Source organism: Phyllostomus discolor, chromosome 8 (assembly GCF_004126475.2).
Source record: "Phyllostomus discolor isolate MPI-MPIP mPhyDis1 chromosome 8, mPhyDis1.pri.v3, whole genome shotgun sequence".
NCBI lineage: Eukaryota > Metazoa > Chordata > Mammalia > Chiroptera > Phyllostomidae > Phyllostomus > Phyllostomus discolor.
Window position 1 is genome coordinate 59835219 of NC_040910.2, and position 14505 is coordinate 59849723.

General features: G+C 52.6%; 1 protein-coding gene across 1 annotated transcript in view; it reads right to left on the bottom strand.

Moving 5' to 3' along the window:
• MAP2K3 (mitogen-activated protein kinase kinase 3) overlaps window positions 1–14505 on the bottom strand; it is a 29596-nt gene that overhangs the window by 816 nt on the left and 14275 nt on the right. The window contains exons 2-11 of the mRNA XM_028534629.2: window positions 12209–12274; window positions 11796–11845; window positions 10653–10766; window positions 10361–10480; window positions 8816–8932; window positions 7780–7831; window positions 6195–6322; window positions 5616–5693; window positions 1128–1267; window positions 42–87 (exon numbers count right to left, since the gene is read on the bottom strand). Coding sequence (XP_028390430.1) covers window positions 42–87; window positions 1128–1267; window positions 5616–5693; window positions 6195–6322; window positions 7780–7831; window positions 8816–8932; window positions 10361–10480; window positions 10653–10766; window positions 11796–11845; window positions 12209–12274 — 911 coding nt within the window. The remainder of the gene's footprint in view (window positions 1–41; window positions 88–1127; window positions 1268–5615; window positions 5694–6194; window positions 6323–7779; window positions 7832–8815; window positions 8933–10360; window positions 10481–10652; window positions 10767–11795; window positions 11846–12208; window positions 12275–14505) is intronic.

The following is a 14505-nucleotide window of genomic DNA, read 5'->3' on the forward strand; positions in this document are numbered from 1 at the left end:
CTGCCCAGGGAGCCAGCCCAGTGCTACTCCCACCCACTTACCATCAACTCCAGGTAGCTCATGCGTTCGGCAGGGTTCTTCCTCAGGCTAGGAGAGAACAGGGCATGCTAGGGCCTGGCTGGCATTGAGGGCAAGTCCAGCCCCCCTGTGCCAGTTGGGCACATCCCTGACCGGCAGAGAGGGCACACATGCGCTCCAGGGGCTCAGGGAAGGAGCAGGACTGTTCTGGAGAGCACCCAAGGGTGGAGTGGGATCTGTGGGTGCAAACTAGAGAGGCTTGGACTATGTTCTTTGCCTCTTGGGGTGCTAGCTTTCTTGTCTCCATAGCAATCTAGGGAACTTCCAATGAATCTAATATTGGAATGATACTGAAATGCCACCATTAACAATCATATCTTTGGTGTCCTTAACCAGGAGGGGCAATTCCTCATCCCAGGGCCTGGGCGAGGGGAGGCCCTAATTCAGAGGAGTCAGGGTGACTGATGACTGTTTGCAAGGCTCATTTGTTTCCAGTCCTTTCTATTTTCTAATAAAAGAAATAAAGGCTACAAGTTTTCCTCTGAGTGTCTCTTTACACACAGCGCACAGATGTTAATGTGTTCTCTTCTCACTGTCTTTCACTTCTGAGTAGCTTAGAATTTTGTTTTTGGCATCTCTTTTATAACCCAAGAGTGAGTCAGAAAAATTTACTTTGAATTTCCATGTGTCTTTTTCCTCTTTAGTTATGGACTTATTTTACTTAATTATGGGTAGAGAACACAGCTTATTTGACTTTGCCTTTTTCCTGTCTCCTACTTCCTTTGTAATGTCACACACAACTGTTATAAGGTTCCCATAGGCATTCTTTAATTTGGTACAAGGTTCCAAACATCAATAAAAGTTAATTTCTTTATGTTATTCAAACCTCTAAAAGCTTTTTGTTTTCTTTTCAGTCTCCTTGGGCCTGTGTACTTTCAGAAGGACTGTATTAAAACCTCCCCCAAAGTCACAGCCTGTCAGCTTTTCCTGTGCTCTTTCCACCTTGCGCATTGTGATGCTATGTTCTCTGGGGGGTTGTCTGCTAAAGGAGAAGACAACAGGGCCCAGAGAGGAGCTGCGGTCTGGCTGGGGCAGGGCTGGAGACTCACCATTGTGCAGTGAAGTCCACAAACTCAGGAGAGAAACGGTCAGCTGGGAGCTGGGGAGACGGCTCCTCCACCACCTGCTTCAGCTGCTGGAATGGGGTCCCCCAGGACCCATAAGGAAACCGTAGGATAGCCATCTCGATCTGCAGTGAGGACAGTGGCAATAGGTCAGACATACCCACACTCTGTACCCAGAAACAGGGCATTTTCAGAACCTGCCCTGTCCTGGCCCAGCACTTGGAATTGGACTAAGAGGCAGGTCAAGGGCAGACACATGACATCAGGGCAAAGGTGAACACCAGGAGGGGACAGTGGTTGGCTACTCTGACCAAGTCGGCAGAAATTACAGCTCATGGAGCAGATCCTGCTCTGAGCTGTGACTAGATTGACCATCCTTGGGTTCTTAAACAATCTGAATTCAGATTTTACATAAAAAATCCAGATTCCAATGAATCTGGAAAAATCAGAGGAGCTGGCAGCCCTGGGTTGCCCTTCGGCAAGGCAGTAGCTGGCAAAGGAACTTGGCCAGGCAACAGCTTCACTGTCCACCAGAAGCCATGCCCCTCCCTACCACGTCTCAGCATCCACTGCCTTTGGCTTGGGCCCCTGTCGTTATTACAGAAGAGGCAATCCGAGTGTCAGACATGAAGCCCACATCCAACTGGCTCCTTCACTCTGTAACAACCTGCTCCAGGCCCCATCAAGTAGTGAAGTTAGCAGCCCCTCTTTCTCCACAGCTCCCCACCACCCTCCCGCTGACACCCTGGAAGGTGTATTTCCAATGCCTTCTCCTCCAGGAAGCCTTCCACTCTCTGTCCCCATCATGGTTTCTCCTGGACCCCCTGGACATGTAGCCAGCATGGCCTTGTCAATCCCGCTGGACCTGGACCTGGACCTGGACCTCCCGGCCTGTGACCTCAGGGCCACCCAGGCTCTGCACATATGCCAGGCACCTAGCCCATGCCTCACCTGAGATTGGCAGAAAGTTATTTTTGGGAAAACCTGGCTAGCTTATGACAAACTCTGAGTTCTGACTGTGACTGCCAAAATTTAAAAAAAAAAATCAGGTCAACCCAGGGCCCTGCTTAAAATGGCAGAGACTTCTTGATGAAAGAAGTGGCATTGTGGCATAATAACCACAATGAACAGAAGACACCTCAACTCAAACCAATGCTTCATGTTGGCAACTGGCGCCCAAACAGATCACTAATTATTGTGCTAAGCAAGAGCCTTTCCATAAGGCTAAAGGCTCCTTTCCAGGCAAGACATAAACACACCCCACAGATGGAGGATATGCTCAGCGCAAATGCGTGTGGGTGTAATTCCGTGTGTGTGTGTATTTCGCCAGGATAAATTCAGCCTGTGCTTTCCTATACTGTTCACTGATTCCAACAAGTAGAAGTGAGGACCCTGTATGGGCTGCCCCAGAAGGGCCCAGAGGCCTGTCAGAGTTTATAATTAGAACAAAGGAAAGATGTTCAAGACCTTTGCCTGGTAATCCCTTTCCTGGTCATTTTTTCTAAAGAGTTTAAAAAACTGGAAAACAACAAAAATTGCATCGGGACACAGAGACACATGGGATGGTATTCTCTGTAATAGTGAACATTAAAAAGCAGCCTAAACATCCAGCACCAAGGATCAGACTGTCATAGGGCGCTGAGTTCCCTGGGCAACTGTGAGGCATGCCCTGTGACACCAGATGAGTATTCACATGATCAGCGCTTGGTCAACACTGATTATGGCCAAGAGCCTTCCAGTGTGTATTCTGCCAAATGTTCTGTGGCAAAGGGCAAGTGCCCACAGAGAGCTAGACAGGGTAGGCTCAGCGAGGACCAGAAGAGAGGCCACCCAGAGAGGCGAGCCTGATGTGCAGTGCTTATCATTCCCTCCCCCAGGACAGCCAGGGATTTCAAGTCAAAAGAAAAAAACAAACAAGGGAAATGTCCTGAATCAGGAAGTTGGCTGAGTACAGTGGCAGATGGTTGTAAATGCTTTGGAAGAGATGCCTATAGGGATTTAAAACAATCCAGAGAAATATTATATGAGGCTAAGTGAAAAAGCAAAATAAAAAAAAATATATAATGTTTTTCCTTTACAAAGAGGCAAATGTCTGAAAGGAAACGCAGTGTTGGCAGTTGACAAGGGGGGCGGGGGGCAGGGGGGGTGGGGCTGGCCAGGCTGTGTATGGAGTAGAACAACCATGATTTTTTTCCTGTTTTTCCTCTGCATTTCTATATAGTGTTTCTACAACTTTCTAACCATTGCAGCTACACTCCCAGTGGCCACCACAACTTCTTCTCCCGGGACATGCTTGCTAGTGCCCTGTTCCAGAGCCAGGGTCGGTTGAACTGCACTGGCTTGTGATGTTCACTTCCCTCATGGAAGCCAGTCACCACAGCTCATCTCCATGCTATGAGGACACCCAGCGAACGAGCCTGCCCTAAGGAATCTGGTGCAAGCCCCATATTTGTAAAGCCTTCTTGAACCTTCCTGCCCAGCCCAGCCCTGACTCCAGCTAGAACCATGTGGAGTGGACGACTCACCAAGCTGAGTCCAGCCCAGACTGCAGACACATCTGAAATAACAAACTGCCCTGGCCACGTGGCTCAGTTGGTTGGAGCATCATCCCACAGACCAAAGGTCACAGGTCTGACTCCTGGTCAGGGCACATACCTAGGTTATAGGTTCAATACCCAGTTGGGGTGTATATGGGAGGCAACAGTCAATGCTTTTCTCTCATATCAGTGTTTCTCTCTTCCTCTCTCTCCCTAAAAAAAGAAATCAAACACATTTTCTTAAAAAAGAAATAAACCATTATTGGTTTGAGCCACTAGGTTCTGAAGTGGTTTGTTGTACAGCATTTGGTAACTGAACTATGCACCTAGCACACACTTTTCTAAGTCCCCCAGAGACATCAGGTCACTAGAATGTGTCTGGTCCCCAGTAGTGATGCTGGATGGACAGATGGCAGGGAGGGAGGGGAGCTGGGGTGAATGTATGTATGAAGGGGTCATGAGTGGGGTCTCTAACATCTAACCACTCATGTGTAGCCTGTAAATACAGAAAGAAATTGGTCTTATTTTTTTTAACTGGGGAGTTGAAAAACTTTCATCTGCAGATATAGTATCCACCTTTACACTTGTGAATATTCCTCTCCACTTCAAAAAGAAAAAAATTTAACTGTAGCATTAAGGAAAATTGAAAGTATCACCAGTTCCTCTATTTTTGCCTCTGACAAAATGATTTTGACTTTCATGCTTTCCCAGACATTGTAAACAGACACAGCTTATAAAATTACAGTCACATGGTGATGACAAGGATTGTGACAATAACTGCAGCCTCAGGAAAACCTAAAACATCTCCACTGACCCTGAACTCTCACCCTGACATTCCCTAACTTCCTCTCGGATCTGGGCCCCAGGCTCCCACTAGGCATGCCCTGTCTTGGACCTCTGTCCCTGCAGGCCCCTCTCCTCCCTTCCACCAGAAGCTCAGCTCACATCACCCAGTCACTCCCCACCCCACTTAACTCTTCTCCACATCCCCCTGCTCCATATATTTTACTGATTGATTTTGATTATTGATTGCACTCTGTCTCCAACACCGGGAAGCCAGAGGGACTGAGACAGGGAGGGTGCTGACACCCCCTTGAAAAATGCTAACAAATCCGTACCATTAGTTCCAATGATTGGGACAGAGTGTGGGAGGCAACAACCACTCAGGCCAGTAAGTCCATTGGACTGACTCCTGCATGCTGGGGCCGCCATGACAGCAACATTCTCCTGAGTTCACAGGCCTCGTGCACAAATGTGTGCCCCCTGACGGCATCCTAGTCTTTTTCCTGTCCCTCCAGCCCATGCTACACCGTGCCAAAGCAGCCTCCCTAAAAATAACTAACTAAACCTCAACATACACCTGAGTAGGAGCCAGCACTCTGATGGAGAATTCTTGAAAATGAAGAGTCACATAGGTCTAGCCCTACCCTAGACGTAAAATGCAGCCACTCCAGTTCAGCCAAGGGCTGGGCACCTGCCCCACCCCACTCAAGACCCATGTGCACTGTACCACACATAGAACTGCACTGGACCCCATAGGCAACATACTTCTTGCTATGAAAAAAAAATTTAAGATTTTTATCATTTTGTTTTTAAAATTATTTGTGTACCAGGAGTTCACTTAATGTGGGATTGGCTATGATTTCTCGACAAGCATCAAGAGCTATGGAGAAAACCCAACAGACAAGTGGACACAAGGTGTCCAGAACTCTTGGGAAGGGTGCCCTCACCACGCAGGAAGGGCTTCATGCCACCTGTAGACATTACCTTTAATATACCATAACTTTGGATGGCACATTTTCTTCTCAGTTTGTGAAGCTAACACTTTTTTCCAGGTTCTGAACAATTTGGTATGCCCTCCGAAAGCTCACGGACAGGAGGGGCCCCTCCCTGGCCCCACCCAACCAGCCAGGGCTGGCCCCTGCCCTGAGTATACCATGGTGATGCCGAGGCTCCAGACGTCAGACTTAACGTTGTAGCCCTTCTGGTTCAGTTCTGGGTTGATTCTCTCCGGCTGTAAGAGGGACCAGGGAGACATAAACACCTACTCAAAGGAAGGGACCAGAACAGGGGTGACCCAAGCACCCAAGCTCATCCTACCCCACCTTGTCATGGGACAGATGGTAAAACTGAGGCCAGTAAGGGCCAGTGTCTCGTGATGAAGGCCCAAACCTTGCCTTGAAGGACTCCCGACTGGGGGTTGGGAAGAGCACCTTCAGGACGCTAATGGGGGCATGGAGAGGACTTGCACAGACCCCATGTGCTGCCTCTACATGGGTGTCCATAACACTGGTCATCCAAACAGGCACTTCAGGGCACAGTTAACAGCAATGGTAAGAGGGACTGCCTGGGCAGGCTGAGCTGCAGGGGACACCTCTGGGACAGGAAAGGCGGTTTCTGTGGGAGGCCCTGTCACTGATGGACAGGGGACATGACCTGACAGCTATCTCCCAGGGATATCCCCTTCTGACCGGCAGCCATGGCCCCAGACATAGGACAGGAGAGGATTACTCACAGCCATGTAGGGCTTGCAGCCGGCATCCAGTGTCTTGGCCACAGAATCTACCAAGTAGCCGCTGATCCCAAAGTCACACATCTTCACGTGCCCCTCCTTGTTGATGAGGACATTAGATGGCTTTACATCTGCCAGGGACAGAACAGGCCTTTTCAGCTCCAGGAGCCCTGGCTGGACAGCAGTGGACTTCTCCCATGCCCCAGCCACCCCAGGGGCAGATACTGCCAGGGCATAGGGAGTGGAGAAGCAACTTGAGACTACAAGAGGCACCACTGAAGCCCAAGTTCACAGGCTTGGTGACAACTCGATGAGGATGTGCTGCAGCCACTGGCCAGGCCACAAGCGGGGAAGGCAGTCAGGCCTCTGCTGCTATACCCAGGACAGCGTCTTTGTGCTGGTCACCAGCACAGTGGACACAAGGTCCAGAGAAGCACGCACATCCTGGCATAGGCAGCCTCATGGTAGGGACTTGACCCACACTTCTTGGTACAACCTCTAGATAGCTCTGGGGTCTTCCCCGGCTGGGCTATGGGGTTCTTCACTGACAGAGTGAGACCCAGAAATCACCCAAGTGTCCAGGCCAAAGGGTGAGCAAATTCAGCCTGGAAGCACAGGGCAGCAGCCAAAAGCACAGGAGGCAGGTCTGCATGAGAACCTGGGGCCTGGCCCATGATTCAAGAGCAATATTCAGCAGGCTGCACAGCAGGGAATCTTCCAGCAAACACACACACACATTCCACGTGCTTTCTATGGGGTTGTGCATAGCATAGAAATGCACAGAAAAAGATCTGGCAGGTTTCACACTGAACTGCCAACAGTGGTGAGCTGTGGGTGGGGGTTGGGATGGCTACTCAGTGGCCAAATGGGCTTAGTCTAATTAATTTTGTGAAAAGCAGTACATTGGGTTAAGAGGACTACTCAGAATAATAAAAAGGAAGGAAGTGTGACATAAACAACCTGGTGGATCTCAGAAACATTAAGCCCAATGAAGGAGGCTGGGCAGAAGGCACATGTGTGTGAGTCCATTTACATGAAGATCAAGAACAAGAAAAAACAACCTACTATGGAAAAAACAGAGGAGGAGCATGGGGGGACATGGAGCACAGTAGCCATCCAAGAAGGGCCAAGAGAACTTTCTAGGGTTGAGTGAAGGGTGGAAACATACTATATCTTGCCAGGGGCAGGGGTTACATGAGTGTAAACTGAACAGATTCATCAACCAGTAACTACAGATCTGTGCATTTCACAATATGCAAAGAATACATCCAAACAAAACCAGTCACGTTCCCAGGGAAAAGGCCCATCTAGTCCTTGCTCTGAGTAGCAGCAAACCTAAGAGAAGCTGGCTGGGGGGTGGGACTGGTTCTGGGGCAGGGACAAAGGAAAATGGCTTGGAGAGTTGGAGAGTGGCCTAGACTGAGAAGCAATCTCAGCACCTGACCCCAGCAGGCTCATCCCTACCCATCATTTCCCTGAGCCTCAGCCAACTCATTTGGAAATGGGGGAGAGGTGCACCCACCCCATGGGGACTGGGTGAGACCATGCATGCCTGGGGACCTCCCCTGTGGGTCAGGCAGGCACTGACCTCTGTGAATCACGGACAGCTTGCTATGCAGGTGCTCCAGCGCCCTCACGATCTGGTATATAGGACAGAGACATAGAACTGGTATTATTTCTGGTCGCACCAACAATAACAGAACAGCAAGAGCCCCATCCATGTCCATGTGTCTCATTCTTCCACTTATAACCAGCCCCTCTTTAACCCAGGCTCTGGTCTGCATTCCAACCTCTGCCCCAGAAACCTGGCAACCTCAGTTCAAACACACTTAGTCTTCTGTTTTTCTCCAACCCACCCAAGGGGACCAGAGTCTTGGGTCCAAGCATTTACCCAGGAAATGATGTACTGGAAACCATAGCAGAACCCGTAAGCTTATGACCCACCCCCTCCCTGGGGCCATTGCCATCCCCTCGCAGGCTCTTAGGTAAAACCCAGCCCTTCTGAGGCGTTGCTGGTTCCTTTCCCTCCCTCAGCAGAGTTAGTGGACTATGTGCTGGAACTGTCCCACTGAGGAGGGCAGAGTAGGGGAGCCTGAGAAATTACCCCCAAAATTCTGACTCAATACACAATGCAGCCAGAATTAAAAGCCACGGGTATACCCATTTCCTTTTTTGCTCTGGTTGCCACAATGCGCCCAGTGTTGCTACCCTCCTCTAGCAATGTTGCACCTCAAAAGGCAAACATTTGGATGCTAACCTTTCCTCCAGCTTAGCTGATTCCTCTTTGAGCTGCCTCAGGATGACACAATTGTAAATACTAAGTCATTTTTTAAATGGTCTAGGAAGCTTGGGAGTTGCACACAAAGGTCTAAAGACCCAGAAGCTGCCAAATCCGTGTGGCTCTCAGAGCCCTAGGCTCCAAGGTCTCCTTAGCAAAAAGGCTCTGGTCCACGGTTGAGGAGCTGGGCCCCTGGGGGGCAGTCATCCAGGTTCAGGACTACCCTGGTGCCCAACTCTGTCCAAAATACCATTGTTAGATTGGGATTTGGGCCTGCTGGGGCCAGGCTGAGGCCTCTGGCATGTACCTGGAAGTCCCAACCCCACCAAGAGTTGAGGCCACTTACAGACACAGCAATCTTCCCCAGAATGTCCTCTGGAATCATCATGTTTTTATCAAGCACTTTACGGTAGAACTTGTCCAGGGATGTGTCCATGAGTTCCATGCAGATCCACACATCTCCCTGTGGGTGGATGCCCAGAGGTTAGCTCAGGCCCACCTGGGGCTGCACCTGTGCCAGGACAGCCTGCCTGGTGCCTGCTCCGGCCAGGCCTCTGCAGACACATCTGCCCATGCCTCAACCCTGAGATTTACGGAGCTCCTAGCTCCTCCCATCCTGCCTCCCAAAAATCTCTTGACCTGCCCACTTCCAGGCTTGCCTACACTGCTGGGGCCACACACTGGCCTCCCCCAGCCCTGTCACTTCTGGTCTCCCCTATCTGATCCTTGATTTCATGGTAATTTCCAGGGAGAAGTGACTAAAGCACATGGCTGACTATGTCCCTCCAACAGGAACCTCCAGGAACTGTCTGTGGCTCGGCCCCTGACCCAGCACTGCAGAGCCCTCCTGCCTCAGCCCCAATGCCCCCGACACAGGACACGGCTCACCCAGCTCTGGCCCTGGCTGGGGGCAACCTCCTTCACCTGCAGTGCTCTGCCTCCTCCACCCGTATAGCAAATCCCTGCATGTCCTTCATGACAGCCCTCTTGGGAAGTCTGGGTGCAACATCTCCTTGGGGCAGCCTGAGGTCCCCTGGCCTCTCTGCCAGCTCTGACCCAGCATGCAGCAAGGTCTGGGTATGTGTCTGTCTCCTCAGTAGCAAGGGGACAGACAGCCTGAATCTAGCACACAGTGGGCACTTAGCCAGACATGTGGATGACAAGGCACTGACTGACCCACCACTGGGTCTGGCCCACCAGCACGGTCAGGGACCCACAGGTGCTCAAAAAGTGAGGCTGGGCTGGGAGACCCCTGACCTTGCCCCTAAACCCCAGGTGGTAAATGACCATCACAGACCAAGCCCATCTAACAGGGGCTCTGGTCTCCATTAACTCCATACCCAGCCCTTCATGCCATCCATCAGGAGCCCACCTGCAGCCCCACAGGTCGCATTCCCTGGGCTTCCCCAATTCCTCTTGCCCCACAGACCCAGAATCACATCTGCACACACATCCACAGGGACCTCCTGGCAGGATGCTGATAAGGCAGGTGGTCACACAACCTTGCGGCACACTCACTGTGTGCCAGGCCCTGGGCCACATCTTCATGACAGCCTTGTGAGGTGGGTACAATCACTCACTGGTCTCATTTCATAGACCAGAAAAATAAGGCAGGAAGCAAAGAAGCCAGGCATTCAGACTCCTGGGCCCGGGCTCTCAAGAGCCCTGCTCTTCTGCCTCCCAGGTAGGCAGGGCCTATTTTCATCCCTGTGCCCAGCACCTGGCCCTCACAGACACTCAGCAAGTATCTGCTAGGGGCCCAAAATGATCAAAAGTAGGCTGCAGGCTAGATGGATGGGGCAGGTATGCAGACAGAAGGTAAGGGCAGGGTGGTCTGAGCCCCCAGCTCCTAGCCCAGCACCCGCCTCCCACCCTCTTGCCAAGGCCACACCTCTCTGAAGAGGGCCCCATAGAAGGTGACAGTGTAGAAGCAGTCAACCGTGCGCATGTTCACATCCAAGTCCATAAGCAGACGCTTCTGCTCCTGGGAGTTCACGGTGGCCCGGATCCGCTGCAGGGGAGAGGGCTGTAGGTAAGGGGCCAGGCGGCAGGAGGCGACTTCCCGCCCCCCCCCCCCCCCCCCCCCGCATCTCTCATATGAGGGCTGGGCATGCTCAGCCCCACATCAGGCAGCATCCTGGGCACCTGAGGCCCAGCGTTCCCTGGCAAGGCTCCCTGCTTACCTTAACAGCCATGATGGTGCCGCTCTGGGTGTGCCGTACTTTCTCCACCACGCCATAGGCTCCGCGCCCTAGCTCTGAGATCGTCACCAGGTCATCAGCCTCTACCTCAAAGTTCTTGGGGTACAAAAAAGAGAGAAGGTCAAAAATCAGGAGCTGGCCCTCACCTTAGTCAGTGGAGATGGCACGGGCACTGGAAAGAGAAGACAGCCAGTGTTTCAGACCTGGGCTCAACTCCTGCACCAACCACTTCCTGCTGTGTAACCTGGGTCAAGTCACTTAGCCTCTCTGAGCCTCTATAAAACAGGCGTAGCACCCATACCCAAGGGCTATCACAAGGTGTAAATAAGATCACCTGTGAAATGCCCCCAGTGGACACAGGGAGCTCAAGAGATCCCCCTTCCCTCCTGTCCCCCAACCTGCTCAGGTGTGTAAGCCGAATCACTCGTTCAACCAGTATTTACTGAGCACCTACTATGTGTGAGTCTGTTTTAGGCACTGGGGACATGGAACAAAACAAGGGTCTTGCCCTCACAGTAAGCAGCGTGGTCCTGGGCCTCCTACTCTCTCTCTTGCCCTATATTGCTAGAGGCAGACAAATAAATAAATAAACAAACAAACAAACAGGCAAGTAGGTGATTTGCACATCAGTGACAAGTGTCAGGGAGAAAAAATAAGCCTGAGGGATGCTATCGGCCAAGGAGAGGCCCTGGAGTAAGAGCTCTGCCAGGAGCCCCTCAGTGTTGCTGATAGGTGAGGTTCAGCCCCCTGAGCCAGGAGTCTCAGTCCCTGCTGCCCAAGCCAGCAGAGCTGCACGTGGAGTGCAGGCTCCCAGGCATGGCCCAACAGCTGGGCTAGGAGTCTGCATGTCCCACACACTGTTTCCACAGGCCATATGGGACCAAACTCTAAGGTCAGGAAACTCAGCAAGGCCCCATGAGGCAGGCCACTGTCCCCATTCCAGATGGGAAGGTCAGAGAATGGAAGGCCCAGGGCCCAATAGCCAGCCTTCAAGGAGTGAGGCTCTTCTCCAAAGCCACCTCTGTTTGATACCCACAGCCACCTCCCAGTGGCCCTAAGGAGTCAGCTTGGGCCCACGTCAGATGAAAATTCATGAAGTCCCCCCAGGCTGCAGCCAGCACCTACCCTGTCTCCAATGGTGATGAAAGCCCGGGAGTCAAGGTTCCTGGGGGGGGCTGTGGAGAGAAAACAGACCCCCTGAGCCTCTGAGAGAAAGAGCAAACGGCCTGGCACTGGGTCCAGAGGCATGTTCTATCCCCAGGAGGCAGCACACCTCAAGGCACCTCCATCACTGAGCATGTGCTGTGCCAGGGCCACAGGGCCTGACCTTCACATCTCTGAGATAAGTTGCGAAGAGGCCCAGCACTGACACAAGATGCCTGCAGCCCACCCTCCTTCCCCCCACCCAACCCCCCACTCAACAGGCTCACAGAAAGCTCAGCCTAGTGCACATTCCCTGCGGCTTGCTCTAGTCCCCTGAGCCCCCTCCAGGAAACCTCTCCAGGCTGAGCCAGAGGAGACACAGAGGCAGACTCACGTGGGGTTGGGCATGGGCGGCTTGGACACACAGGATATATGTAAGTCCTTCTTCCTCTTGGATTTTCCTAAAAGGGACAGATGGTAAGGTGAGACAGTAAGGTTCTGGGAAGGGCCCCAGCCTGGGGTGCTTTGTTTTGGTGGCCTCTAGCAAACGAAAACATGCCCTCCCCACTGGGCACTGCCCTCTGTGGGCACATCTGAAACCAAGGGAGCTCCTTTCAGTTCCCAGCTCTGCCACCCACCCCTTCTCTAAGCCTTAGAATGCACCTTAGAATGTACCTCAGGGGTGGCTGGGAGACTTGGCGCAGACACAGGCTGGGGAGCCCCTGGCCGAAGCCCAGGACTCATTTCTCTCCACCTGCAGCTCTTGCCTTTGCTGCCCAGTCCAAGAAACAGCCGGAAAACCCACTCCCCTCATCAGGGTGCCTGGTGGGCCTGAGTCCCAGGGCAATGCCTCTCTGCCCCTCCACCCTGAGGATGGGTGAGGGGCTTGGCCCTCCCGAGCCCTGGTGTGGCTGAGCTCTACGCTTCTCAAATGAGCTGAGTGTGGCCAGGTCAGCATGCGATGTAGTGCTCCAGGAACCTCACCACTGTGGAGCACAGGACATGGCTGGGGCTGGCACAGTGGAGGAGAAGGCTCTCATCAGGACCGCCCTTTGAAGAAGACATAGCATCCTGTCACAGGCAGGAGAGCAAGGTCTGGAGACAGCAGGGGTCCCTTCAAGGAGGGAGGCAGGCTTCAGTTCACAGCTCCTGCTGCCAGGTACCCAGACTGGGGGCTCCATTTCCCAGAAAAGGGAAGTGATCTGCCCAGGTTACAAAGCGCGTGGGCGGCAGAGCTGGGACTTGACCATGAATCCCCAAAACCACTCAACAGAAATGGTGATGCTCAGGTGCCTGTTCCTGCAGGACAGACCTTCTTGCCTCTCCTCATAGCCCTGGCACCTGCTCTGCCTTCCCGCCCACCCTACACCACCACTGCTGACACACTCTGGCCCCTGGGGAGCTGAAAACCATGCAAGGCTCACCATGGGTGTGCACAGAGTACTGGTCGGTCCCGGCCCTGAAGCCTCCTCAGCACCGGGTTCAAACTCAGCCTCTGCCATGCCCCACTGTGTGACCTCAGTGCCTCATCTGAGAACCTAACACAGGGGCCTGCACGCTCAGGTCCAGTGGCCAGGCTGCCTGGCACCAATGTCAAGTGATGGGATGAGGTTATTATTACCATTGGGAAGACAGGGCCTGGGTCCAAATGTCTCAGAGCTGATGAAGGACAAAGAAACACAGCACACAGAGGGACGGGCTCCCAGTGTCTATACTGGAGTAGGGGGCAGAGCACAGCAATCTCTCCACAGAAGCCACCTCAAGGACCCTCAGATGCCAGGTCAAAAGGATGGGTTCTCTCTGCTCTAAGATCAAATCCCACCTTTGCCCCTTACAGGCTGGGTGACCTCAGGCCACTCTCTATGGCTCTCTGAGCCTCATTATCCTTCATCATGAAATAGGGATAGAAACAGCACCTACTTCATAGTTACTAAGTAAAGCACTTAGTACAGCTCTCACACTCAGCCCACATCAGAGCTACTGCACTGCCCAGAGCCTGACCCAGAGGCCTTAGGAAACAGCAGCTTCCACAAACAGTAATAACAGCAGCAGCAGCAGTAGCAGCTGTACTCACTGGGCACCCGCCATTCACTCCCTGCTGCATAGGGGTGCACCAGTCGCCTAACCATGACCTCATTGTGAGAGGCACCTTCACCTCGTTTTAGAAATAAGACAAAGCTGATGGTTGTCAGGGGTGGGTGGGTCTCAATTCAAAGCTTTCATCCAACAAAGAGGCAGCCTATCACACATGTGGCCCTATCTCGACCTTAACAGAGGAGACTTTAGCCTCACTTTATTTGGGGAACCTGAGGCTCAAAGGTGAAGTTGCTGCACAGTGAGTCAGGGGTCTGGCTGGGGAGCACACCTGGGTTTGTTGACTCAGAGACCCTGACAGACCAGGCTGGTGGCTCACAGCATCGCCCCTGCAAGGAACTTTCAGAGGAACAGACCTGTCACACTCTCCAACAGGAAGCACAGTGGCACCTCCTGCTGACCAGGAGCCCAGAGGCCTCCCCAGGTCTCCTTGGGCCCAGTACAGCCCACAGGGCAAGATGAAAACAGAGAGAAGCCAAGGCATGCAGGACCATTCATTCCTGAGGCCACTTCAGTGCTGTCCCTGGGTCTTCTGAGGTCACCACTGGCCAGGCTGCTGGAGGCCGCTGCCAGGCCAATGTACCCAACACTGTCTGCC